At 53.6% G+C, this 25,895-nt stretch overlaps 1 protein-coding gene across 5 annotated transcripts in view; it reads right to left on the reverse strand.

The window, feature by feature from the left end:
* The window catches only part of RPS6KA1 (ribosomal protein S6 kinase A1), a 45,634-nt gene extending 28,905 nt beyond the window's left edge, over nucleotides 1-16,729 (reverse strand). The window contains exons 1-2 of one of the 5 annotated variants that reach the window (XM_054499041.2): nucleotides 16,499-16,729; nucleotides 9,564-9,608 (exon numbers count right to left, since the gene is read on the reverse strand). In XM_054499041.2, coding sequence (XP_054355016.1) covers nucleotides 9,564-9,608; nucleotides 16,499-16,561 — 108 coding nt within the window. In that variant the 5' untranslated portion in view covers nucleotides 16,562-16,729. Of the gene's footprint in view, nucleotides 1-504; nucleotides 872-3,321; nucleotides 3,433-9,563; nucleotides 9,609-16,498 lie in introns of those variants that run through there. The other 4 variants (XM_063657956.1, XM_054499049.2, XM_054499034.2 and 1 more) reach the window with 4 other exon arrangements.
* Nucleotides 16,730-25,895: the final 9,166 nt, after the last annotated feature.

Here is a 25,895-nt window from a genome sequence, read left to right on the forward strand (position 1 = left end):
CCTCCCGCTGCTGTTTTAGTGTTGCCACAATAGGAAGTAGGCTTGTTCTCATATGGGGAGGTAGAGCTGGGCCTTCGTTCCTGGTCAGGATGGGATGAGGGGATCCCTCTGGTCAGCGGGACAGGGCTGACGTGCACAAAGACCCAAGAGTCACCCAAACTCCCCCATCAACTAGGTAAGTGCTGGCCTGGGGCAGGTCAGAGTTAAGGCCAGAGACTGCATGGCTCAACTTCCCAAACTTCCCTCATACAAACCTACTGGAAGCCCCTTGCCAGGTCCTAGCCGTTCCAGGACTCTACCCTCCCTCCAATCTGCTGCCATTGCCTTGAAGCCCTGAAGTGCCTCCTCACTTCCCCAGGAAGCAAGTCTGGGCAGGGTCCAGTGACCCCGCAGGGCCAGGCCTGGGCCAGGACAGCCCAAAGCCAGCTTATGCTAAGCTGGCTTCCCAGGCACCTGCTGCGAGGGACATAGCCAGGCCAGGACCAGACATTCGGGCACACTCACCGAGTCCCGCTGGGGGCCAGAGCCAGGGCCAGGGACAGGAAGAGAGGTCTGGCTGATCCTGGGCCGCTGCTTCCTGGGCAGCCAGGGGAGCAGGGCCCAGAGCCGCAGACGGGGCGGCTTGGGATCCTGCTCCATCCGCCCAGCAGGGCCACGGCACCATGGCAGGAGCAGGCAGAGTCCGGGGCTGCCGCAGTGGTGGCCGGGACCAAGGCGGATGTGCAGGGTAAGGGCGGGGGCTGGGCCTGGCCCAGGGCAGCCAATCACTCAGGGCCTGTGGTTTTCCAGCACCAGGCCTACACCCTCACCACGTTCCCTTCCTCTCTCCCCCTCTCCTCAGAGCCTGAGGGCTGCCCTCCGGCTGTTCCCCCATCCTCCCTGTGGGCCTACAAAGGGAAAGCCCCCTGCCAATGCAGCTGCTGAGCAGACAGGTACCCAACAGCAGAGAGGTACCCAATAGCAAACAGGTACCCAACAGACAAAGACAGGTGCCTGATATGTGGAGGCAGACGAAGAGAGACACCCAACAGGCAGAAGCAGGCACCCAACAGGTGGAAACAGATAAGAATGGCATCCATCACGCCTGTAATCCCAGCACTTTGGGAGGCCAAGGCAGGTGGATCACGAGGTCAGGAGATCGAGACGATCCTGGTTAACATGATGAAACCCTGTCTCTACTAAAAATACAAAAAAAACAAAAAAATTAGCCAGGCGTGGTGGCCAGCGCCTGTAGTCCCAGCTATTCGGGAGCTGAGGCAGGAGAATGGCGTGAACCTGGAAGGCAGAGCTTGCAGTGAGCCAAGATAGCACCACTGCACTCCAGCCTGGGTGACAGAGCAAGACTCCATTGCAAAAAAAAAAAAAAAAAGAATGGCATCCAACAGGCAGGGGCAGGAGAGAACACATACCCAACAGGCAGGGATGGATAAGGACATGCACCCAACAGGCAGAGGCAGGAGGAATTCATATCCAATAGAAAACAGATGGAGACATGTACCCAACAAGGGGAAGCAGGAGGGGACTCATATCTAACAGACAGAGGTGGACAGAGACTCATCCCCAATGTGTGTAGGCAGATAGGGACACAAGCCCAACAGCCAGAGACAGATGGGGACATATACCCAATAGGTAAAGACAGATGGGGACATGTACCCAACAGGCAAAGGCAGGAGGAACACATCTCCAATAGGCAGAGACAGAAGAGAATACCAACCCAACAGGCAATGACAGAAGGGGACATAAACCCAACAGGCAGGCCAGGCATGGTGGCTCACGCCTGTAATCCCAGCACTTTGGGAGGCCGAGGCGGGCGGATCACGAGGTTAGGAGATCGAGACCATCCTGGCTAACACGGTAAAATCCCGTCTCTACTAAAAATACAAAAAATTAGCTGGGCATGGTGGTGGGCACCTGTAATCCCAGCTACTTGGGAAGCTGAGGCAGGAGAATGGCTTGAACCCCGGAGGGGGAGTTTGCAGTGAGCCAAGATCGTACCACCGCACTCCAGCCTGGGCAACAAAGTGAGACTCCATTTCAAAAAAAAAAAACAAACCAACCAACCAACAGGCAATGACAGAAGGGGACATGTATCCAAAAGGCAGAGACAGATGGTGACACGAACCCAACAGGCAAAGACAGAAGGGGACAGGTATCCAACAGGCAGAGACAGATGAAGACATAAACCCAACAGGCAGAGACAGAAGGGGACATGAACAACAGGCACCTAACACGTGACATGTACCCAAAAGGTGAAGTCAGGCACTTATCAAGTGGAGACAGAGATTGGAACCCAACCACAGACACAGGTAGGCAGCAAAGAGAGACAGCGGGAGAGTCGGCGAGCCCCAAGCAGACTGACAATACCTAGGGCACATAGGTCTGACACCTGGCAGATACACGGGCAGGCAGCAGGGCAGGGATCCCCAGGAAGGGGTTAAGGGCGGAGCTGTGGGTTCTTGCTGCTGTACCTGGGGTGGGGAAAGAGATGAGGGGAGACAATCTGCAAACTCCCACCACTCAGGAGAGGACTCTGGTATTTCTTGCAGACCCACCTCTGAGATCTCCCATTTCCCTAGGATTTTCCTCCTATGCCAAGACCTGAGGGGGACCCAGACAGTAGCTGAGAGGACTATCTCCTGAGTGCAGTCTGATGTCTTTGACTCAGATCATATCCTAAAAACTGTTATCCTCATTCCAGGAACAGGAAACTGAGGCCCAGAAGACAGTGATTCACCAAGGCTCAAAGCAAACAGTGGCAGAGCTATCTTGGACCCAGGAGCCTCCCTGCTTACTGCCTGGCCTGGGGTCAGCAGGCATCAAATGCCAGGAAAGTGTGGGCAGGTAAATCAGCCAGAGCCACGTCCTGCCCACCCACGTCTGCCCAAAACCCCTTCTCCTTCAGTACTAGGGTCCATCTGGGACCTCCCACTATAGGTCCTGGCCCTTGGAGACACAATCTGATCTTCAGGGGAAGATACCTAACCCTCCCTGACAGATGGAGGAGTGGGTGGAACAGCTCCACAAAAACACCACAAAGCTGCAGTCAAATCAGACCCCTGAGTGTAACCTCCTGGCGGGACAGGCAGAAATCCTGGCTCAAAGAGGGACTAAGGGGGGGCCAAGCCCACACAGCAATACCTGCACACCCCACCCTGAGATCTGAACCTCCACCTCATCTGTCTGCCTCTGACTGAGAGCACTCCCTGGGGACAGAGGCAGGAAACCACCCAGAAACCCCAGGGGACAGAGCCACCCCCAAACCCATTCCTTGCCCAGTCATGGTGACAGACACTGCTGGAGGCAGGCGACTCTTCTGCTCACCTTTCTGGGACAGGGAACCAAGTCTCTCTCAACCCTGGGGAAATCTGCCGGGGTCTGCATGGTGGGGCTCAAGCCAGTGGCCAGAGGGCCCCGTTACTCTTCTTACTTCTGCTTTTTTTAGCCTTCCTGGCCCAGAAGGCAGGGTCTCTGGCCCCCCTCCTTCTCACTTCCCCCTCTGCAGGGAGGAGGGGCAGAAGATGGGTCAGGCTCCTCTGTAGAGGAGGGGACACTGCAGACCCCAAGCCCATGACCCCAGGGAAGGCCCAGGGGCACACCTCTCCCTATGTCCTCTGACTCTAAGGAGGAGAGACAAGAGCAGAGACAAAAGCCACAAGGCGATAACGCGGTGACACAGTGGGCGTATCAGCACCCGCAAACATCCACGTGAGGGGAGGACCTGAGAGAATGTGGGGCAAAAGTCAGCAAAGGCCACTGTCTGACTGTCCAGCTCAGAGCTTAGATACTGTGTCCCACCCCCCCCATAGCATCCTTCCCATGGCTATGCCCACCCACAATGGCAGCCCAGAAAGCAGGCACCAGTGGCCCCCCCGGTCCTGCCCTGCTCAGCTGCCCCAAAGAAGGCTGCCAGTCCCAAGCCCCAGGATGGGTACGGCGGGCAGAAAGCCCGACCAAGGACCTCACAGAGGTCTGAGAGGAGGAGCAGGCAGCTATGGGGCAGGGGTTGACCAGGCCCAGCCCCTTTCTACATGGCCTCACTTCATCACTCATACCAGTACAGCACAGGAACTGACATGCACACACACACACTCAGGCCGATGATCGGAAACCCTGTCCACAGACAACCCCTATGCAGAAACACACGCCCCCATGCACACACGGACTTCCCCTTCCCTGTCCTTGCAGAGTCTCTGCGGGTGGACGGCTGCCGGGAGATTGTGAAAGATGCCTCCCTCAGCCAAGCCTCTCATTGCTCTCCAGCTTCCTCAGACAGGGGTTTGGAGGCTGGGGCAGCTCTCGAAGCCCCAAAGCTCACGCTCCCTACCAACCCCTGGTCCCTCAGATGCAAAGAAGGTAGAGAGGTAGCTACTTTGTGGGAGGAGACTCTCCAGACACGGGCTGAGATAAACCAAGGGGCCTGGTCCACACTAGCCTCTGTGGCCAGCAGAGTACCAGAAGGGGCAACAGGAAGGAAACAGTCTCAGAACTGCCTTTGCTGAAGGCTGTGTGGGCCCTGAGGCCTCTGGTGGCGGGCGGGGGGAGGACAGCCACCAGCCCACATCCCTTGGTCCCTGCCCCATCCCCCGCATAGGGACTTCCTCTTTATTTACTTCCTCCTACAGGGCAGCTGGAAGAGAAGCCCAGAGCCCCCAGGCCTGATCCCTGGTCTCTAGGGTTCCCACCCTGCCAGCTGTAGCCAAGCCCACCTGCCAATCCTGGCCCTAACGGACACCAACAGCCCCTTCCCCAGCTGGCAGCATTTGCAGGGCCCTCCCAGGCGCTACACCCTCCCTCAGGTGGGACAGATGTCCTCAGACACATCTCCCAGCATGTCTCCAGGCAGGTGAGGAGGGGTCCACAGCTCCCTGGCAGCCTTGAGGGGGAGCTGGCCTCCAACACTAGGTCAGGACTGGCATGGAGAGATGATGGTAAGTGTGCCTCCTACTGATTGAGCAGTTACTGCACGCACACAGCCTTTTTTTTCTTTGAGAGGGAGTCTCACTCTGCTGCCCAGACTGGAGTGCAGTGGTGAGATCTCAGCTCACTGCAACCTCCGTCTCCTGGGCTCAAGTGATTCTCGTACCTCAGCCTCCCGAGTAGCTGGGACTACAGGCACACCCCACAATGCCTGGCTAATTTTTTGTATTTTAGTAGGGACAGGGTTTCATCATGTTGCCCAGGGTGGTCTCGAACTCCTGAGCTCAGGCGATCTGCCCACCTCGGCCTCCCAAAGTGCTGGGATTACAGGCATGAGGCACTGTGTCTGGCATTTTTTTTTTTTTTTTTGAGACAGAGTCTCACTCTGTTGCCCAGGCTGGAGTGCAGTGGCATAATCATGGTTCACTGCAGCCTCTTGGGCTCAAGCGATCCTCCCACCTCAGCCTCTGGAGTAAGCTGGGAGGACAAGTGCGTACCACCACATCTGGCTAATTTTAAAAAAATTTTTTGTAGAGGGCCGGGCGTGGTGGCTCATGCCTGTAATCCCAGCACTTTGGGAGGCCGAGGTGGGCAGATCACCTGAGGTCGGGAGTTCGAGACCAGCCTGACCAACATGGAGAAACCCCGTCTCTACTAAAAATACAAAATTAGCCAGGCATAGTGGCGTATGCCTGTAATCCCAGCTACTCGGGAGGCTGAGGCAGGAGAATCGCTTGAACCTGGGAGGCAGAGGTTGTGGTGAGCCAAGATCGCGCCATTGCACTCCAGCCTGGGCAACAAAAGCGAAACTCTGTCTCAAAAAAAAAAAATTTGTTTTTTGTAGAGGATGGGTCTCCCTGTGTTGCCCAGGCTTGTGTTGAACTCCTGGCTGGGCATACTGGCGTGCGCCTGTAGTCCCAGCTACTCTGGTAGCTGAGGTAGGAGGATCACTTGAGCCTAGGAGGTCAAGGCTACAGTGAGCTGTGGTTGTACTACTGCACTCCAGCCTGGGCAACACAGGGAGGCCCTGCCTCAAAACAAAAACAAAACCAAAAAACCACAACTATCCTGAGACAGCCATAATCAAGGTGTTACGGGTGCCCAGAGGTGGTGACTATCTGCCAGTGCATGAAGTCAAGAAAGACCTTCCAGAGAGGGGCAGCCCAGCTGGGTCCTGAGGATGAACAAGTGTTGGCCAGGCAGAAAGGAGGAAAAAAAGACACTCCAGGTAGAGAAAGACCTGTGTGACCAAGGGGCTTAAGGCAGGAGGGTAGAGTGGGAAGTCAGGAAGAGCTGGCCACTCACTAGCTGGGTGCTCCCGGGCAAATCTGTTTCCCTGTCTGAACCTCGGTTTCCTCCTCTGTAAAATGAAGGTTAGAACAATATGCTCCACTCTCAGATTGTTTCTAGAAGCAAAATGGGCCACAGAGACAAGGGGATGTTGGAAACAGAACTTCTCCCAGGTTTACTTAGTCTTACTGCTGTGGGGTCTCCCCTGGGCAGGCTGAAGGGACAGAGCCCAGCCACAGGGCCCCAGGTACTAGGAGGGTGGCTGGCCTTCTCTGGCCAGGCCAAGGGAAGTTCCTCCCAACACCTGAGGCTGCCCAAGGCTCCCTGAAGTCCACAGTCACATCCTGCCTAAGCTCTGGCCAGGGGAGCATGAGGGATCCGGGAGGGATCAGGGTTTCATAAACAGGAAGAGAGGAGGGGAGGGGAGACGTTCAGCTCTCAAAATAGACCTGCAGGCGCTTCAAAGGGGTCCAGCTCCGGAGATAGCTGGGGGAGGGGGCCTGGGATGCCCAGTCCACTCCCAGGAAGGGAGGGAGGGCAGATGGAGCCCCGGTGTGCCTGAGGGTACCACATGCACCTAGGTGCTGAGGGGATCCAGAGAGTTCTCACCCTGGATGGCTATCCACACTATTGCTGCTAAAAGCCAAATCCCAAATCCCGCTTTCTGCCTGAAATGAATAAAATAAACAAGCATTAAACAGCAACATTGTGCCACAAGCCCTGTTAGATTCTTTAATTTATATGTACCACATTCTCTTTTCCAGGTAGCCCTGAGAAATGGGCTTTATTCTCCTTTTATTTTTCAGGAAAGAACCCGAGCCTCAGCAGGGCAAGTGACTTGCCCAAGGTTACAAGGCAAATAAAAAATAGGTGCAGGATTCTGAACTCGGAATCCCTCTCTTCCCTGCCTCTTTGCCACCTGGAAGGCCCAATTCTTTCTTCAGCTGCCCAAATCCTGCCTTTCGAGCCCCAGCCAAATGCCAGTTCCGCAGGGAACATGGCCTGTGCCCTAGAGCCCACCCCAACTCTTCTTCCTCGGCCACGCACGGCAGTGACCATGTCTCTGGTCCACACTCAGCCCTGAACTCAGATGCCATCAGCTGGGTTCCCGGGGACGTGCTCATCTCGTCATGCTATGGAGAGAAATGTGGGTACCTGGAAGGTGGTGGTATATGTCTCTGCCCAACATGGGCCTGGCACAGAGCAGAGGTTCTATGTGCCCACAGCTGTGCTCTTGCCCCATCATAGCGCCTACCACATGGCTTTCCTGTCTCCACCCTCTGCCCAAAGATTGGGAGCTCCTGGAGGGTGGGGGATGTTGACTTCATTTTAGGCCCGCCTGTGTACAACAGGGTGCACCGAATGTCTGATTAGGATAAAGTGGCCCATTGCCAGCTCATTCCACTGCACAAAGTGATGAGGTCCGGACCACAGGTTGAGCGCCCCCTGGTGTATTAAGCCCAGAAGTGGGCATTAGGGACACTGGTGGCTGGGACAACAGATGGATGAGCAGGTGCCCAGGACTGGTCCCACTTGGAATCACAGAAAGCCAATGCTCCTCCTCTTCAGCACTCAGGGTTCTCTGGACTATGAGGAATGACCTTGAAGCCGAACAAGACTTGTCTTCATTGCCCACCAGCTATGTGATGTTGAACCTCAATTTTCTCATCTGTAAAATGGAGATAGTAACAATCTACCTCCAAGGATGTGGTTAGAACTAAATGCAAAGCACCTGGTATGATGCTAGGCCTAGGTTAAGCTCTTTCTCTTCCTTAAGTGGCATTCGAGACTCCATGTCCCATCCATCTCCAGCCCTATCTCTCTTCCCACCCCAGGATCTTCTGCTCTAGAGCAAGAGTCATAGGCTTGGAAGCAAAAGGTTACCTGCCTCAGCAAGCTCCTGCCATCTCCCAGTCAGCCCCTGCAGTTCTTGAGGTGAGAGGCTCTACTTAGCACAGGTCCCTAAATGCTGCAAGCTCCTCTGCAACCCCCAGAACCTCAGCCCTGAGATCTGAACACCGTGTTTCTTCACTGGGAACCTACAGTTCTTCATTTTGTTACTAGGCAACGAGAGGTAGCTACTTTGTGGGAGGAGATTCTGCAGACATGGGCTGAGATAAACCAAGGGGCCCAGTCCAGACTATTTACTGGCCTCTGCTGGTCCAAGGTTGCCACAGCAACCCACAGAGAAGCGGTGGGAGAATACTTCCCTTACCTGCCTTACCCTACCCAGCTCAGTCACCTCATCTTAGGACGCTGAGTCAAGGTAAACATCAGGACTAATCCTGCATCCATCTCAAAGGTCAAGCTTATGGCAGGTCTGGTGCTCAAGCCAACCTAGGTCTGGAAGGTGGGGCCACTGGCAGGAAGCTGACCTGAGCAATATACGAGGACATTTTCGGTGCTGGCACCGAAGCTGCCATGTGCCAGGCAGTTACTATCTCATCGTCCTTCACATTGCTCCTGTGCGATAGGCACTGTTTCCCCAACTTACAGCTCAGGAAACTGAGACTCAGAAGGGAGAAGAGCTTCTGGTTAAATGGTGGGGATGGAGCCAGGAATGGAACCCGGATTTGCTCTAACACCATGCTCTGTCCCTGCCTAAGCAGCTTCCAAAGACCCTCCATAGCCAGCATCTCCTGTGACCTCACAGCCACCCTGTGAAGGGGATGTGGTCTTTTCCAATATAGAGATGAGAAAGCCAAGGCCCAGAGTGTACAAGGAACCTCCCCAAGGTCACACCACTGTCACCTAGTCCTGGTGCTTTCGGCAAAACACAAAACCAGCAACAGGGGCTGGGGGCTACAGGAAGGGGCCCAGGGGAAGCAGAGATAGCAGGGGTGAAGGAATGAGCCTCACACTGGGAAGTGGAAGCCCTAAGAAATGCCGTGAGTGCCACATGCCAGACAATGGGTCTGGTTAGCCTTGAGAGGCCACCAGCACCCGCTTTCCAGCTCACGTGACCAGATGCTCACTTCCAGGCTTTTGGGAAGCGCAACTCTACCAAAAGGAGCAGCATAGCCAGCCTGAGCCCCTCCCATCACTCCTTAGAGCCAGCCCGAATTCCATGAGTAAATAAACCTCAGGGGCATCCTGGCCTGAGTGACAGGTAACCAGAGCCCTGACCTGGATTCTGCTCCTGACCCTTTCTGGGCCACAGTCGCCTCACCTACAAAATAGGAAGGTTGGAACAAGTGATTTCTACGCCCAGGGTTGCCACAAGGATTCGGTGGGCCCTGAGAAGGACAGCTGAGCTGGGCAAAGGGGCTAGAGGCTGGAGCCCTCAACCTCCTCCAAGGCCATGCAAACAGGACCCTCCACAGCCCCTCGCCCAGGGTGCTGGCCCTGGTCCTCACCTTGGACAGCTGAAGTCCAGCTTCTTCCCCTGAGGTCTGTCCATTCTGGAAAAGAGAAAGGAGATTGGGGGAGCACTGTCAGAACTTACACGCTTGGGAGAAAGATTCTGTGGGGCACCCCCACCCTTAGCTGCTCCCAATAGCCATGGAGGCCATGGTGGTGGGGCAGGAGTCTTGGGTGGGTCCCTCCACCTCCACTTTCACGGTGTGGGCACAGGGACCAAGTATTCTGGCAATGGCCCCCCATGACTCAGGCAGAATATTCCCAGGGACCAACATTCTGACCCTCATGCTGTCTGCCTGGCAAACACTTCATCTCTGAAGACTTAGTTCAAATGTCACCTCCTCCCAGGGAGAAGGGAAGGGTCATGTGTGGCTTCCAGCTCTACCAGATACAAACCTTGTACAAACTAGTCAACTGTGAGAGGACTCAGTTTCCCCATCCGTAACATGGGGTGGGGTAGTTACACTGACTTCCCAGAGTTGCTGCAAGGGTGGAAAGAGACAAAGTCTGGGAAAGTATGCAACCCAGAGATGGTGGCTATCCTTGCCCTGCCCCACTCTGGGAGCCCTCCCCTGACCTTGCCAGGCAGAATGACTGCTGCCTCCACTTCAGCCTTCATTGTAGCACTTGTCACACTGCAGGGACTATTTACACACAGGCCTGTCCTTCCTAATAAACGGGGAGTCCCAGGAGGGCAGAGATGAGGGCTTGGTGCTAACAGCTGCTCTCTTCCAAGCCTCTGCCGCATGGCAGGCACTGGGCTCAGTGCCTCACACCTGTGGCACCATTTTTTTTTTTTTTTTTAAGACAGAGTTTTGCTCTGTTGCTGAGGCTGGAGTGCAGTAGTGCAATCTCAGCTCACTGCAACCTCCGCCTCCCGGGTTCAAGCGATTCTCCTGCCTCAGCCTCCCAAGTAGCTGGGATTACAGGCATACGCCACCATGCCTGGCTAATTTTTGTATTTTTTTTTTAGTAGAGACGGGGTTTCACCACATTGGCCAGGCTGGTCTCAAACTCCTGACCTCAGGGGATCCGCCCACCTCGGCCTCCCAAAGTGCTGGGATTACAGGTGCGAGCCACTGCGCCTGGCCCCTGTGGCACCATTTAATCCTCACAACAGCCCTGGGAGGTAGGCCCTGGCCCCATTTGGCAGAGAAGGAAACTGAGGCTCTTAGGGGACCTAGTGATGATGCCTATGGTCACACAGCTGGTGAGTGGGGATTCAAAATCTGGTCCCAAATCCAGGAGGTGCTCAAAAAAGGTCAGCTGAAAAACAGCCCAGAGCCCAGAGCCCCCCTCTGGTCAGTCTTGCCTTTTCCAGCCCCCAGACTTCACTCTCAGGTGGTTATTAAATACGCTGGGGTGTGTCAAACCCAGCCCATCTGTTTCCTGTGTGAGTGAGGCAAGTAACCTACCCTATCTGGGCGTCTGGAAGCTGAAAGAAATTGCCCCACCCCTCCTGGAACAGGGAGAGTGCGGTGAGGCAGACAGGAGGTTCCCAACAGCTAGGAAGGCCTGCTCTAGAACAGGTCTGGATCTGGACTTTGGAGCCAGGAGCTGGGTCCATGGGGCAGCTGTAGCCCTGCTTGGCAGTAGCAGGCACAGCTGTGCTCTACCCATTACATAATCTCCCTGCCCCTGGAACAGCTCCCCATTGCCACTCCCAGGACATCCTGCCCCCTGAGCCCCTTTAATGCCCCTAATCTCTCCCCAGGGGCCAAATGTTCTACAGGCCCCTCCACGTATACATCCATACACACACTGTCATCTCTCAGCAGCCCGGGGAGAAGGGATGGGTTGGTCAGGGCCCAGGGGCTGGGCTGTGGTAGGGATGCTTTTGTAGACTGAGCTCCACTTCACCCAGCATTCTAGACTCTTGGCGTAATTCCTGCAGATGATCAGAACAGCCTACCCACCAGCTCCCTGCCCCACAGCCTTCCCCACTCCAAACCCTCATCATTCCTAAAATCAAGTGCAACTGCTGCACTCAACTCACTCAGTCAACATTTGCTGAGAATCTTCTACGTACCAGGCCCCAAACCCCTCCGTGGCCTCCACTGCCTATAGAATCAAGTCCCAGCTCCTTAGCATAGAAATCAAGGCCATCATCTTCAACTGCCCAGCACAATAACTAGGAATGTAGGTTTTCCAACCTGACCTTGTGGGTTCAAATTCTGGCTTCTACCACGTGCATGACCCCTAGAAGGTTAGTTCATTTACTGGGGCTTCAGTTCCCTCATCTGTGAAATGAGGATCAAAGTAACATACCTCAATGGCGGCAGCAAGAAGCAAATGAAATAATGCCTATAAATATATACACCTGACATGTAACTGGCCTACAAACAATAGCCATTCTTATCATTGGGCCCTATTTTTGAGCTAAACTGAACAACCGGAGACCATGAAAACAGTCTATTTTATATCCCCAGCATTTGTATGGTGGCTCCCTCTACCAAGAAAGCCTTTCCTGCCTTGTCACTTTGGCAAACTCCTGATCTTTTATCAGGACTGAATTCAAATGTCACCCCTGTCCACACAGCCTCATGTTCTTTCCTCCCTCCTCTCTACCCCCATAGCACCAAGCACGCTGCAGGTTAACTCGGGAAGGGGCCATGGCTTGTCCATCATCAACTCCTTGGCACCCAGCCAGAGTCCAGTATGTGGTTTATCCAGTGAAAGTTCAACCCAGCAAAGAGAGCAAGGAGGCCAGAGCAGGTTCTATTACTCCTATTTTTCAGATGAGGCTCAGAGAGTTAAGGGACTCACCGAGGTCCCTCAGCAGGCAGGTGGCAGACATGTGACCATAACCCAAAGTCACGTGGCTGCAAGCCTACTGAGGGTGGGGAGGAAGGGGTAGGTATACCTAGAGGTGTGGGTTTCTTGAGCAGTGGCCTGGATGATTTAGGGACCCCCCAAGGCAGTCTGGCTGCCTCCACTCCCTGGATCTCTGGCTTGGGTGTCATTCTTATGGAACGCCAAACCTGTAAGAGTAGGGAAACAGGCAGCCCTGGAGAACAGACTGGTAGGGGGGTCAGGGGGGTTGCAGGGTGCCGGCTTCCCACTCAGAGCCTGGGTCCTGGGTCATCTGCCCCTCTGGCCTGACTGCTGCATAGGATCCTTGAAAGAACACAGCTGTGCAGCCACAAAGATACAGCCACTAATCCTAGCTCTGCCAGCCACTTATTCTGCCCTTGGGTCTGTCATATCACTTTGTATTTTTATTTTTATTTTTATTTATTTTTTGAGACAGTTTCACTCTTTTGCCCAGGCTGGAGTGCAGTGGCGTGATCTCGGCTCACTGCAACCTCCGCCCCCCCGGGTTCAAGCAATTCTCCTGCCTCAGCCTCCCAAGTAGCTGGGAATATAGGCCACACCACCACGCCCAGATAATTTTTGTGTTTTTAGTAGAGGCAGGGTTTCGCCATGCTGGCCCAGCTGGTCTCAAACTCCTGACCTCAGGTGATCCACCCACCTCAGGCTCCCAAAGTGCTAGGATTACAGGCATGAGCCACCACGCGTGGCCTCATATCACTTTTTAAAGTCTCAGTTTTGGCCGGGCGCAGTGGCTTATGCCTGTAATCCCAGCACTATGGGAGGCCGAGGAGGGCGGATCACGAGGTCAAGAGACTGAGACCATCCTGGTCAACATGGTGAAACCCCGACTCTACTAAAAATACAAAAATTAGCTGGGCGTGGTGACACGGGCCTGTAGTCTCAGCTACTCGGGAGGCTGAAGAAGGAGAATCACTTGAACCCGGGAGGTGGAGGTTGCAGTGAGCCGAGATCACGCCACTGCACTCCAGCCTGGCGACAGAGCAAGACTATGTCTCAAAAAATAATAATAATAATAAAGTCTCAGTTTCCTCATCTGTATCACGAGGGCAGGTGTGTCTTGCTGACATCTGCACTTTGTTGTTTGAAATAGTACTTATCACCTAAGTGCTAAATAAATGACTGAATGGGGACAATGGTGCTGACCTTGCAGAGTACTGAATGAAGGACCTTGTCTTAGGAGTCCTTTGGCCTCTTAGAGGTTGAAGACCCACACTCCTCCCTCTTCCTCAGAGAGCACTGCTCATGAGGACAGATGCCCAGCGCCCCAGACCACTGCCTCCAGTTCTGAGATGTCAGAAATGGGTTCCAACCGGCATCATTCCTTCCCACCCAAGCAGCTCTGTCTTGGAAAGAGGGGCCCAGGGCAGCGTCTGGAGAAGCTGGGCAGCAGATGGAGAAGGACAGCACGTGCCCCACGGGCAGGAAGCAGCCCCAGGAGCTGGGTTCTGAGCCCAGCATTGGCAGCCCTTCTCACTGCTGGAGGCTGGGGGCCAGGTGCCAGGGCTGGCTGGTACTGCCAGCCCTCGGCAAAGACTGGACAAGGGCCCTGCAGGATAAGGAGCGTCTGCCAACATCCGGTGCCTCTCTTGGAGCACCTTCCACCTGGGCTAGTGTGGCTCCAGCCCTTCCCCATCCCTGAGCCTCTCTCCCACTTGGTGGAAGAGAGAGAGATCTTGGTTCCAATCCTGGCTCTGATATTAACACATAAGCCTGAGTTCAGTTGTCCCATCTGAAAACAGGAGTAATAATCCCTATCTTGAGAAGCTGTTGTGAGAATTAAAGTGGGGTGACATTCGTAAGGCAGAATGGGTGTCACATAGTAAAGCTCTGTACGTGGCAGAACTGGGCCTGGGGACAAGGCTACTGCTTTCAACAGGGCTAAGCGAGGCCCAGGCAGAATCCTCACCCATGCTTCCCATAGATTACTCCACCTGGGCTGCACCCTGGGCCAGGCCCTGCCTCCCAGCGGCCCATTTTCAGCAGCATTATGGGAGGCAGAGCAGTCCAGATCCTAGGTCCCTGTGAAAAGCCCCCCAACAGCCCCTCACCTGACTCCTTCCTGGCTAGGAGCTGCCAGCAGTGGTGGTGCCTGTACCTGCAGGTCAGGCGGCTGTATCGCTTACATGTCACCTGGGCTAAGAACAGTGAGGCCCTGTTCTCCAGTGAGAACAGCCCAACCTGCACCATGGCTGCCCTGTGGCTCCTGTTACCCAAACAATAACACCCAGTTGCCTGGCACCTCTAGGAGTGGGGGAGGGGGGACCAGACAACAGTACCCAGCGCTCTGCACCCTCTCAGGCCCAGGAAGTGGAGGCTAGAACCTAGCACTTGCCACTGGAGAAGCAGAGGCCCAGACAGGCTGAGGACTGACTGAGGATCACACGGCATTTCTGGAGCAAAGCTCCTGAGGAAATCGCGTCCCCCTGCCCCACCAGTCCCAGGAAGTCCGCTGGTCTTCGCCTCTCACAGACCTGAGGTGTTACAGAACTCAAAACTGAGATGAGTTTCCCAGTTAAACCTGGCCCCCTGGTGAAGCTGGCCCCTGCCTCAGGATTCCCTAAAGAGAAGCAGGAAGTGGTGCCCCAGGATCGAGCTCCTGGGTGTCCACCCTCCCTATCAGCATAAAGTCTCTCCCCAGCCTCTCCCAGCCCTACCTTCCCCTTTGGAGGCCTGGTCCCAGGGGTGTGCCTGGGCAAAGGAATCCACCTCTGAGCACCACCCCCAGGACCTTGTGCCCCAGTCCTAGTAAGGGGGTGGCAGTACAGGGGCTGCAGAGGGCAGTGTTCCTCACCTCAGAGGGTGAGTCAGCGAGAGAACCTCTGAGCAGCCTAGCAGTGCCTGTAAAATCCCATGGCAGGAATCCCAGAGCAATTTACTCCAAATTGCGCCTTCAGGTTGGTTACCTAATCCTGCCGCGCCCACCCTCCAATAGCCAGTGTCGGCCATCCCTTTAAAGGGGCAGCACACCCTGAGGGCTGGGGACCCTGAGTGCTCACCCTGATCTTAGCCTGTGGTCCTGAGAGGCAGGACACTTGGTGGCTGCCCTAGGTAAGAGAGGGCAGAGGTGGGGACTAAGACAGGGGCTCCAGGCCCAAGCGGGGAGAAAGTCATCTCAGCTCCTGGGCTCAAATGAGGTTTCCATTCCCTCCCTGCATACCCCCAACAACCAACTGGGAAGGAGAATATCACCTGCTTCCTTCCCAGCAAGAGGTTAAGGAGGAAGTTTTCCACCAGCTCCTTCAGGGGCTTGACCTTGACCCTGGGGTCAAAAGGCACAGGAAGAGGTGGCCTTCTGCACGCTTAGGGACTGGAGCCACCGAGCCCTCAAGGGAGGTCAGGAGCTGCTTCTGAGAGAGAAGGAGCTGGGTTGTCTGGGGAGTCTGGGCTGGCAGAAGCCAAACTCCCCAAGGGCCCAGCCCTTCCTACCGGAAGGGGCATAAGAAGGGAGGCAGGCACCAAGGTCCCCCCACGCCCTGCCAGGAATCATCTTCACAAGGTCCCCACTCTCGTCTCCACAGCCCGGGGTAGGGGACACAGGTGTCCTCTGGCCCTAGCCTCAGGGCAAAGAAAACCAGGAGTTCCAGCCCCAGACGGGTGGTGCCATCCCACACTCCACATCCGCCAGGGGTCAAGAGGAGCAATCCTTCTAGGCTCAGCAGCGGTGAAGCCAGAAGCAGGGAGCTCTTGGCGGAGGGCCCTGGGAGAAGTGGGGGTCCCATAACCCCTGTCTCTGGTAGAATCCCAGACATCTGGCACTGAAGATCTCCCCGTCTGCATTAATGGAGGAAGCTCCGACAGCTCTGGACAGATGCCGGGACGGGTCCTAGGTGTGGGGTGAAGGCGACCAGATCTCAGCGCCCCATAGGATCCCCTCTCCCGGCTATGGCGGGGAGGTAGTCGGCGCTTGGCGGAACTGTCCCTCGCACACGCACACCCGGGCATAGGGGGGTGGAGCCGGACAGTGGGCAAGAGATCGGAGGGCACTCGCGCCCTCGCGGGCGCCCGCTGGGCTGCAGCGGCGCTTCGGGCCGCCCCGCCCCTGTGAGGATCCGGGCTCGCCGGCCGCGGGCGCCCGTCCCCCGCCCCGCTCACTCACCTCCGGGTCCAGCGGCACTAGCTCCATGAGCGGCCAGGGCTCCTTGAGCTGGGCGAGCGGCATCGCGCCGCCGCCAGGTCACCCGCGCTCCTCCGGCGGCCCCGGCTGCGCCGCCTCCCGGGTCCTGGGGTCCCTGGCTCTGCGACCCGAACCGCCGCGCCCCCCGCCCGAGCCCCTCGCGCTCTGGCTGGGCCGTCCGCCGCCACCGCCGCCGCGGCACTAGCACTTCGGCTCCCTCCGTCACCCGGCGCCGCCGCGCCCATTGGCTACCTGCGCGGGGGCGGAGCCGGAGAAGCCCCGCCCCAGCCCCCGCGGCGCGGCATTCCCAGCGCGGACCCCCGCCCCCGCCGCGCCCCGAGGGCCGGCCCCGCCCCTCCCGCGAGCCCCCGGCCCAAGCTCGGCTCCGCCCGAGAGGCCCTGCTGGCTCCTTCCCTTCCAGTGGTGTCCCCCTGAACACACCACACCAGGGCCACCGTTCTCCCCCGCTCAGCTCTTTTGGAATCCCAGCCCAGATGTTCCTTCTCCTTCCAACGGGAGGGAAGCACCCTATCCCCGCCCTCAGCACACACATTCACACTGGGTTCCTGGGCCTGATCTAGGCTGAGGCTTGGAAGGAGCCTGAGACCCCCTCCCCTTAGGCCCTCAACTCACCAGGCCCTAGAGATCCCCTATCCTCTACTAATTTCTACCCCGCACTGAAGCTAACACTGTGATCTCCGGGCGATCCCAGTGCCCCAGGCCCAGATAGGCATCAGCAGTTGTTACCACCATCAGGACCCATAGCGCCACCACAGAGTGATTGATTGATCGATTGATTTTACATAATGTATATAAATATTACATATATAAATAAATATTATATATATGCACATATATGTATGTATGTATATAGTGAGAGAGAGAGAGACACGAAGTTTGACTGTGTTACCTAGGCTGGTCTCTGACTCCCGGGCTCAAGCGATCCTCCTGCCTCGGCCTCCCGAAGTGCTGGGATTACAGACATGAGCCACCGCGCCCGGCCAAGAGTGATTTCTTAATATGCGTTTTTGCAATCTGCACTCTGCCCTATCACTTGAAGGGGGTCCTTTCAGGCCAGGTCTCCCTGGAGTCACCTGCAGCCCCAGCTCTGGACTGGTTTGGGTTTGCGACTGTCTGAGGAGGGACCAGGCTCCCAGGATGAACCGAGGCTTGGTGGGACTTGGAGTGAAAGGCCAGGGAGACTGGTTCCCCCAGAGAGATTCAGCCTCCACCTAAAGAGCCTTAGGGGTCCGGGTGTGGTGAGATGTATTCACATGTGAGGAGTGAGCTTGCTGGAGGGACAAGCTTGCTGGTTTTGCAGGAAGACTGGTCAGTTATTTGCAAAGCTGTTCTAAGGCAGGGGAATAGGAAGGAATGTTTATCAAAAGCTTCCTGCGAGCCATGTGATTTCCTTGAATGATTACCACCACCTAGTTTACAAATCATGAAACAGGCTCGGAAAGATGAAGTGACTTACCCAAGGTCACACAAGAGGTTGAGAACAGACTAGGGCTTAAAAAAATCAAAGTGTCACGCCTGTAATCCCAGCACTTTGGGAGGCCGAGGCGGGCGGATCACGAGGTCAGGAGATCGAAACCATCCTGGCTAACATGATGAAACCCCGTCTCTACTAAAAATACAAAAAATTAGTAGGGCGTGGTGGCAGGCACCTGTAGTCCCAGCTACTAGGGAGGCTTAGGCAGGAGAATGGCATGAACCTGGGAGGCGGAGCTTGCAGTAAGCCGAGATAGCCCCACTGCACTCCAGCCTGGGCGACAGAGCGAGACTCCATCTCAAAAAAAAAAAAAAAAAAAATCAAAGTGGATAAGGATTTCTCCAGAATCCACGTGCTCCCCTTTTCCATGGCTTTCCCAGGGTAGGACCTCAGCTGTTGAACTGAATTTTGAGTGAAAGGACTTTGGAACCCAACAATTCTGGGTTTGAATTCCAGCTCTGCTACCTTCTTAACACGTGGAAACTCATTTTATGCCTCTAAACCTCAATTTCTCCATCTGTGAAATGGGAATTATAATCTCAATCTTTCAGGTATATAGGACAAGATTCATTTTAATTCAATAAATTATTTACAGCTATATATTTTTTATTTGTTTTTTAGAGACGGAGTCTTGCTCTGTTGCCTAGGCTACAGTGCAGTGGTAAAATCATAGCTCACTGCAGCCTTGAACTTCTGGGCTCAGGCGATCCCCCACCTCCCACAAGTAGCTGGCACTTCAGGTGTGTGCCACCATGCCCAGCTAATTTTTTTTCTTTTCTTTTGAGACAGAATCTCACTCTGTTGACAGGCTGGAGTGCAGTGGCTCAATCTCAGCTCACTGCAACCTCCACCTCCCAGGTTCAAGCAATTCTCCTGCCTCAGCCTCCCGAGTAGCTGGGACTACAGGTGCGTGCCACCACGCTTGGCTAACGTTTTGTATTTTCAGTAGAGATGGGGTTTCACTGTATTAGCCGGGATGGTCTCAATCTCCTGACCTCATGGTCCGCCCATCTTGGCCTCCCAAAGTGCTGGGATTATAGGCGTGAGCCACTGCACCAGGACCCCAGCTAATTTTTTATATGTTTTGTTTTTGTAGAGATGGGGTCTCACTATCTTGCCCAGGCTGGTCTTAAACTCCTGGCCTCAAGCGATCCTCCAGCCTCCCAAAATGCTGGAATTACAGCCACCACACCTGGCTTATTTATGGCTATATATTACACACTAGACCCTCTTTCTGAGCATGTATTGTAAGCCAAGCCTTCTTTTTATTATTATTATTATTATTATTATTTTGAGACGGAGTCTCACTCTGTTGCCCAGGCTGGAGTGCAGTGCAGTGGCCTGATCTCGGCTCGCTGCAACCTCCGCCTCCCGGGTTCAAACGATTCTCCTGCCTCAGCCTCTCAAGTAGCTGGGACTATAGGCATGTGCCACCACACCTGGCTAATTTTATATATATATTTTTTAGTAGAGACGAGGTTTCACCATGTTAGCCAGTATGCTCTCAATCTCCTAACCACGTGATCTGCTCGCCTTGGCCTCCCAAAGTGCTGGGATTACAGGCATGAGCCACTGCACCTGGCCTATTATTATTATTTGTAAAGATGGGGTCTCACTATGTTGCCCAGGCTGGAGTGCAGTGGCTATTCATAGACACAAGAATAGCACACTACAGCCTTAAACTCCTGGCCTCAAGTAATCCTCTTGCCCCAGCACACCAGGGGATGTGGCTCAGGCTTTCTACTAGATGCTGAGAATATAGCAATGAATAAATTAAAGTCCTTAGCTGGGTACCTGTAATCCTAGATACTCAGGAGGCTGAGGTAGAATGATCCATTGAGCTCAGGAATTCGAGACTCTAGTGAGCTATGATCACGCTATTGCATTCCAGCTTGGGCAACAAAGTGAGACCCCATTGCTAAAAAATAAATAATAAAATATATAATAAATAAAGTATTTGCTTTTATGGAGTTTACATTCATTGTGGTGTAACTAAATAAATAATGATGGCTAACACTAACATAGCACTTACTATGGACCAGGCACTGTTCTATGCATTTTTTACCCGCATAAACTAAGGGAATCCTTGTAATCTTATGGGTTATGTGCTAATATTCTCTCCAGTGCACAGATGAGGAAACTGAGGGCAGAGAAAGTAAGCATCCCATTACTTGAGTCCCTCCAAGGCCACAGGACTGCAGCCAGGCACGGTGGCTCACGCCTGTAATCCCAGCACTTTGGGAGGCCAAGGTGGGTGGATCACCTGAGGTCAGGAGTTCATAGACCAGCCTCGCCAACATGGTGAAATCCTGTCTCTCCTAAAAATACAAAAAATAGAAATAAAAATAAAAAGTAGCTGGGCGTGGTGGCAGGTGCCTGTAATCCCAGCAACTCAGGAGGCTGATGCAGGAGAATCACTTGAACCTGGGAGGTGGAGGTTTTAGTGAGCTGAGATTGTGCCATTGCACTCCAGCCTGGGCAACAAGAGGGAAACTCCATCTCAAAAAAAAAAAAAAAAAAAAAAAAAAAGGCCACAGGACTGAAAAATGGCAGAGCTGAGAGACAACCTGACAGTCTGGCTCCAGAGTGTGTTATTTATTTATTTATTTATTTTTTTAGACAGAGTTTCACTCTTGTTGCCTGGGCTGGAGTGCAATGGTACCATCTCAGCCCACTGGAACCTCTACCTCCCGGGTTCAAGCCATTCTCCTTCTGCCTCAGCCTCTCGAGTAGCTGGGATTACAGGTGCCCACCACCACGTCCAGCTAATTTTTTGTATTTTCAGTAGAGACAGGGTTTCACCATGTTGACCAGTCTGGTCTTGAACTTCTGACCTCAGGTGATCTGCCACCATCGACCTCCCAAAGTGCTAGGATTACAGGCGTGAGCCACTGTGCCCAGCGCAGAGTGTGTTCTTTTGTTCACATAGTCTCCACCTCCCTGATGAGAAAAGGTGAGGACAAAACAGACAGCAGCCTGGACCAGAGTTGGCAGCCTTTATTCACATCAGTGTGAGGATCGTCCAATTCAGTTACCTGGAAGCAGGTTGTGATGCCCCAGCTCTTGCTGCTCCCGGTTTGAGCTGTTATACTTGAACATATTTTGACTAAAAGTTTATGTGTTGTTTATCTGAAATTCAAATTGAGTATCATGTATTTTGATGTGCTAGATCTAGTAATTGTACTCAGGAGTTGGAACAGATCGCACACAGCTGCCAGATACCTGGCTTGCAGTCAGCCACATTTAAGTTAGGAAGAGAGACACCGAGACCCACAGGATGAGGGTCAGGGGCTGGGCCAGAGAGGTGGGGTGGATGGCAGGAATAGAGGAGGTGAGGGAAAGCAGGAGTGGTTCTACCTTCAGCTTTCCGCCTTCCTGGATCCCTGACCCTCTTTCTTCTCCCTCTCAAAGTAATCTCCCTATCAAGCAAATCCTCTCACTTAAGGACTGACTGATTGGTTGTGCTTTCAACCTTTTATGAATAAGCTTCACTCCCTGTGTCCCCTCTCCCATGAGTGGGTCATGCTGGTAAGAGGGGAGCCCAGAGGACATCTGGGCTCTACCTGGAGAGCTTCTCCAGGGGTCAGCTTGCCCATCTCTGGAGTAGGCATAGCAGTCACTCACCAGAGAGCTGTGCAGAACAAACCGTAGCCCACAGGTGCAGATGCTGCTGCAGTTTCAGTGCACAAAAGTGTGCTCCACCTCTCTCGTGGCTCCAGCCACACTGGCTTTCCTTCAGTTCTGCCACAGGGCTTTTGCACATGCCACTCCTTGTACTTGAAACAGTCTTCTTTGTTCTTCAAGCCAGCTCAGCTCTACATCACTTCCTCCAGGACATTTTCCCTCACCTCCGTAGTACTCATACCCATAGCAATCAATACTTGACAGTGCTTCTCAAAGTTGTACTTTTTTACATGTGTTTATGTGACTATTTGGTTAACATCTGGCTTTTTTTTTTTTTGAGACGGAGTTTCACCCTTGTTGCCCAGGCTGGAGTGCAATGGCTCAATCTCTGCTCACTGCAACCTCTGCCTCCTAGGTTCAAGCGATTCTCCTGCCTCAGCCTCCCGAGTAGCTGGGATTACAGGCGTCCGCCACACCCTGGCTAATTTTTCGTATTTTTAGTAGAGACTGGGTTTCTCCACGTTAGTCAGGCTGGTCTCGAACTCCTGACCTCAGGTGATTTGCCCGCCGCAGCCTCCCAAAGTGCTGGGATTACAGGCGTGAGCCACTGCCCCCGGCCTACATCTGGCTTTTAAATTAGACTGTAAACTGTGAGAGGGCAGCTGTTGGGTCTTGTTGGCTCTTCATTGTCTTCCTGACACCTGACACACTGCCTGGCACACAGGTGCTAAAAAAGACTAAATGAATGATATGTCCAACATCACCCAGCTATGCAATGGTAAATTTGCAACTCAGACCCAGGCAATCTAATCTCATGCTCTGAAATGCTACACTCTGAGTGGTGGATAAATTCTAGCTTTTTTTTTTTTTTTTTTTTTGAGACAGGGTCTTGTTTTGTTGCCCAAGCTAGAGTCCAGTGGTGCAATCATGGCTCACTGCAGCCTCAACATCCTGGGCTCCAGCAATTCTCCCACCTCAGCCTCCCAAGTAGCTGGGACTATAGGCATGCACCACTACTCAGTTATTTTTATTTTTTATTTTTAAAAGATTTTTGTAGAGACGGGGTTTCACCTGGCCTTGAGGTGTTTGTTAAATGAGTGACTTGTGAGTGTGCTAGACACAAGTAAGGCTACCACTCTGCGCCCTGTCGAAGAGGCAGTTCTGGCAAGGAGCAGGGGGCTGAACTGACAGGGGCTGAGGGCTGGGTTTTGGGTCCCTCTGCTGAAGCCTGGGGGATTTTTCTTTTTCTTTTTTTTTTTTTTCTTTGTTTGAGAGGGAGCCTCTCCCTGTTGCCAGGCTGGACTGCAGTGGTGCAATCTTGGCTCACTGCAACCTCCGCCTCCCAGGTTCAAGCTATTCTCCTGCCTCAGCCTCCTGAGTAGCTGGGACTACAGGCACCTGCCACCACACCCAGCTAATTTTTTGTATTTTTAGTAGAGACAGGGTTTCACCGTGTTAGCCAGGATGGTCTCGATCTCCTGACCTTGTGATCTGCCTGCCTCAGCCTCCCAAAGTGCTGGGATTACAGGCGTGAGCCACCGCGCCCGGCCGAGGTTTTTCTATAATGTTCAAGAGCAGAGGTTCTGGAAGGGACCTGCCCTGGGGAGAGGGTCTGTCATCATTATTCTTTCTTGGCCTCTCAGTAAAGGGGGTTCCTGGCTAATGTGTCTTTAACAGGTGGAACAGGATGACGAGAATAATCACAGTGATAGTTACCTTTAATGAACAATTACAAAGTGCCAGAACAGAGCTGAGACTTTAAATAATAATACTCACAAGTGGGGTGCGGTGGCTCATGCCTGTAATCTCAGCACTTTGGGAGGCTGAGCCAAGAGGATTGCCTGAGCCCAGGAGTTTGAGGCCAGCCTGGGCAACATAGCAAGATCCCATTTCTACTAAAAATAAAAACATTAGCCAGGCATGGTGGCACGCACTCATAGTCCTAGCTACTTGGAGGCTGAGGCCAGAGCATAGCTTGAGCCCAGGAGTTTGAGGTTGCAGTGAGCTATTATTGAGCCATTGCCCTCCAGCCTCGGCAAAAGAGCAAGCTCCTGTCTCAAAAAAATTTAAAAAATAATAGTAACAAACTATGAGTGCTTATTGAGAGAGCCCTATGTAGCCTGCCTGGAGCTGAGCGTTTTACAAGTAAGAGCTCATCAAATCACCCCAATGATACAATGCCATGAGACAAAAATTATTGTCCCATTTTCCAGATGAGAAAACTGAGGCTTAGAGAGGGACAGGATTGCCCATGGTCAGACAGCCAGTAAGTATTGCAGCTGGGCTGGGAACCCACTTCTCTCAGACCTGAAAGCCAGTGCTCTTGATCACTTCACTATGCTAAGTTCAGAAAGGGGTCCAGGAGAGCTCAGTGTGCACACAGTGGATGGCAGTGATGGAGCGAGGGGGCAGAGTCTCTTGTCTGTCTCATCCCTCATCTGAGGGATGGGAATGGTGTCATCCTTCTGCTTGAAACCCTCCTGCGCCTCCCCCATCACACTTCAAACAAAATCCGAAGTCTTGGCCAAGTCTGTGAACCCCCCAGGCCCCGGCCCACTCCCTCGGGCACTCTCTCTTACCACTCTGTCCCTCGTTCACCGCTCTCCTGCCACCAGGTATCTTTGCGGATCACTGGACATGCCCGGTATGCTCCCGTCAGGCTCTGCTCCTGCTATGCCCTCCACCTGGAACATTCTTTCTCCACTTCTCAGGGTTCGCTCTCTTACTTCATTCACACCTCTGCTCAAAAGTCACCTCCTGAAGAGGACTTTCCTTTTCTTATCTTACCTAAAATAGTTCCCTTTGGCCAGGCGCGGTGGCTCACGCCTGTAATCCCAGCACTTTGGGAGGCTGAGGCGGGCGGATCACTTGAGGTCAGGAGTTTGAGACCAGCGTGGCCAACATGGTGAAACCCTGTCTCTACTAAAACTACAAAAATCAGCCAGGCATGGTGGCGCGCACGCCTGTTATCCCAGCTTCCTGGGAGGCAGAGACAGGAGAATCACTTGAACCCAGGAGGCGGAGGTTGCAGTGAGCTGAGATTGCGCCATTGCACTCCAGCCTGGGTGACAGAGCGAGACTGTCTGAAAAAAAAGAAAAAAAAAAAGCTCTCCATCAGTGATATAACCTATGTTATCTTTTTATTTTTCATGGCATGCTCTTTACTAGCAATCCTGTTGTTTATTTACCTGTTTGTTTCTCCCACTAGAACAAAGCTCCATGAGGCAGGACTTGTCTGTTTACTGCTGTTTCTCTGGATACATTTGATATATTGTAGGCCCTCAAAATGTACTTGTGAATGGAGCCACACCAACCTGGGCTCTAATCCCGGTCTGGCTACCTCCTAGCTGTGTGACTTTGAGTATTTCAGTTAACCCCTCTGAGCCTCAGTTTGTGCCTTAGAAAACTAGAGGTGGCTATGAGTATTAAGTGAGATCAGGCAATAAAATACCTGTGTAGCGCCTGGCACACGATACGTGCTCCATAGAAATGGTAGGTGACAGCTGGGCGTGGTGGCTCACACCTGTAATCCCAGCACTTTGGGAGGCCGAGGCAGACAGATCACGAGGTCAGGAGATCGAGACCATCCTGGCTAACACGGTGAAACCCTGTCTCTACTAAAAATACAAAAAATTAGCTGGGCGTGGTGGCGGGCTCCTGTAGTCCCAGCTACTTGGGAGGCTGAGGCAGGAGAATGGTGTGAACCCAGGAGGTGGAGCTTGCAGTGAGCCGAGACTGCACCACTGCACTCCAGCCTGGGCGACAGAGTGAGACTCTGTCTCAAAACAAAAAAAAGAAGAAAAGAAATGGTAGGTGACAATCACAGACTTCCTTCCTTCCCTCCAAATTCTTCCCCTGCAAAGAAGGGAGAGAGCCAGAGATTGGGGCCCGGGGTTCACTGAGTGGCTTCTGCACTTACGTGCAGCAAAGACATGAGGCCTCGGCCTGGAGGGACTCCCCTGACTGTGATCAGGGGCTGGTAGAGAATGAAGCCAAAGAGGGAGTGGTCAAGCCTGGCCAACATGGTGAAACCCGTCTCTACTAAAAATACAAAATTAGCCAGGTGTGGTGGCGCACGCCTGTAGTCCCAGAGACTGGGGTCTCGCCATATTTCCCAGGCTGATCTTGAACTCCTGGACTCAAGTGATCTGCCTGCCTGGGCCTCCCAGAGCACTGGGATTACAGGCATGAGCCATCGTGCCAGGCCTAATTTTTAAAAAAACGTATCACCGAATGGGCAAGACAGGGGTGTTGCTGAAA

This window comes from Pongo pygmaeus, chromosome 1 (genome assembly GCF_028885625.2).
Source record: "Pongo pygmaeus isolate AG05252 chromosome 1, NHGRI_mPonPyg2-v2.0_pri, whole genome shotgun sequence".
Lineage (NCBI taxonomy): Eukaryota > Metazoa > Chordata > Mammalia > Primates > Hominidae > Pongo > Pongo pygmaeus.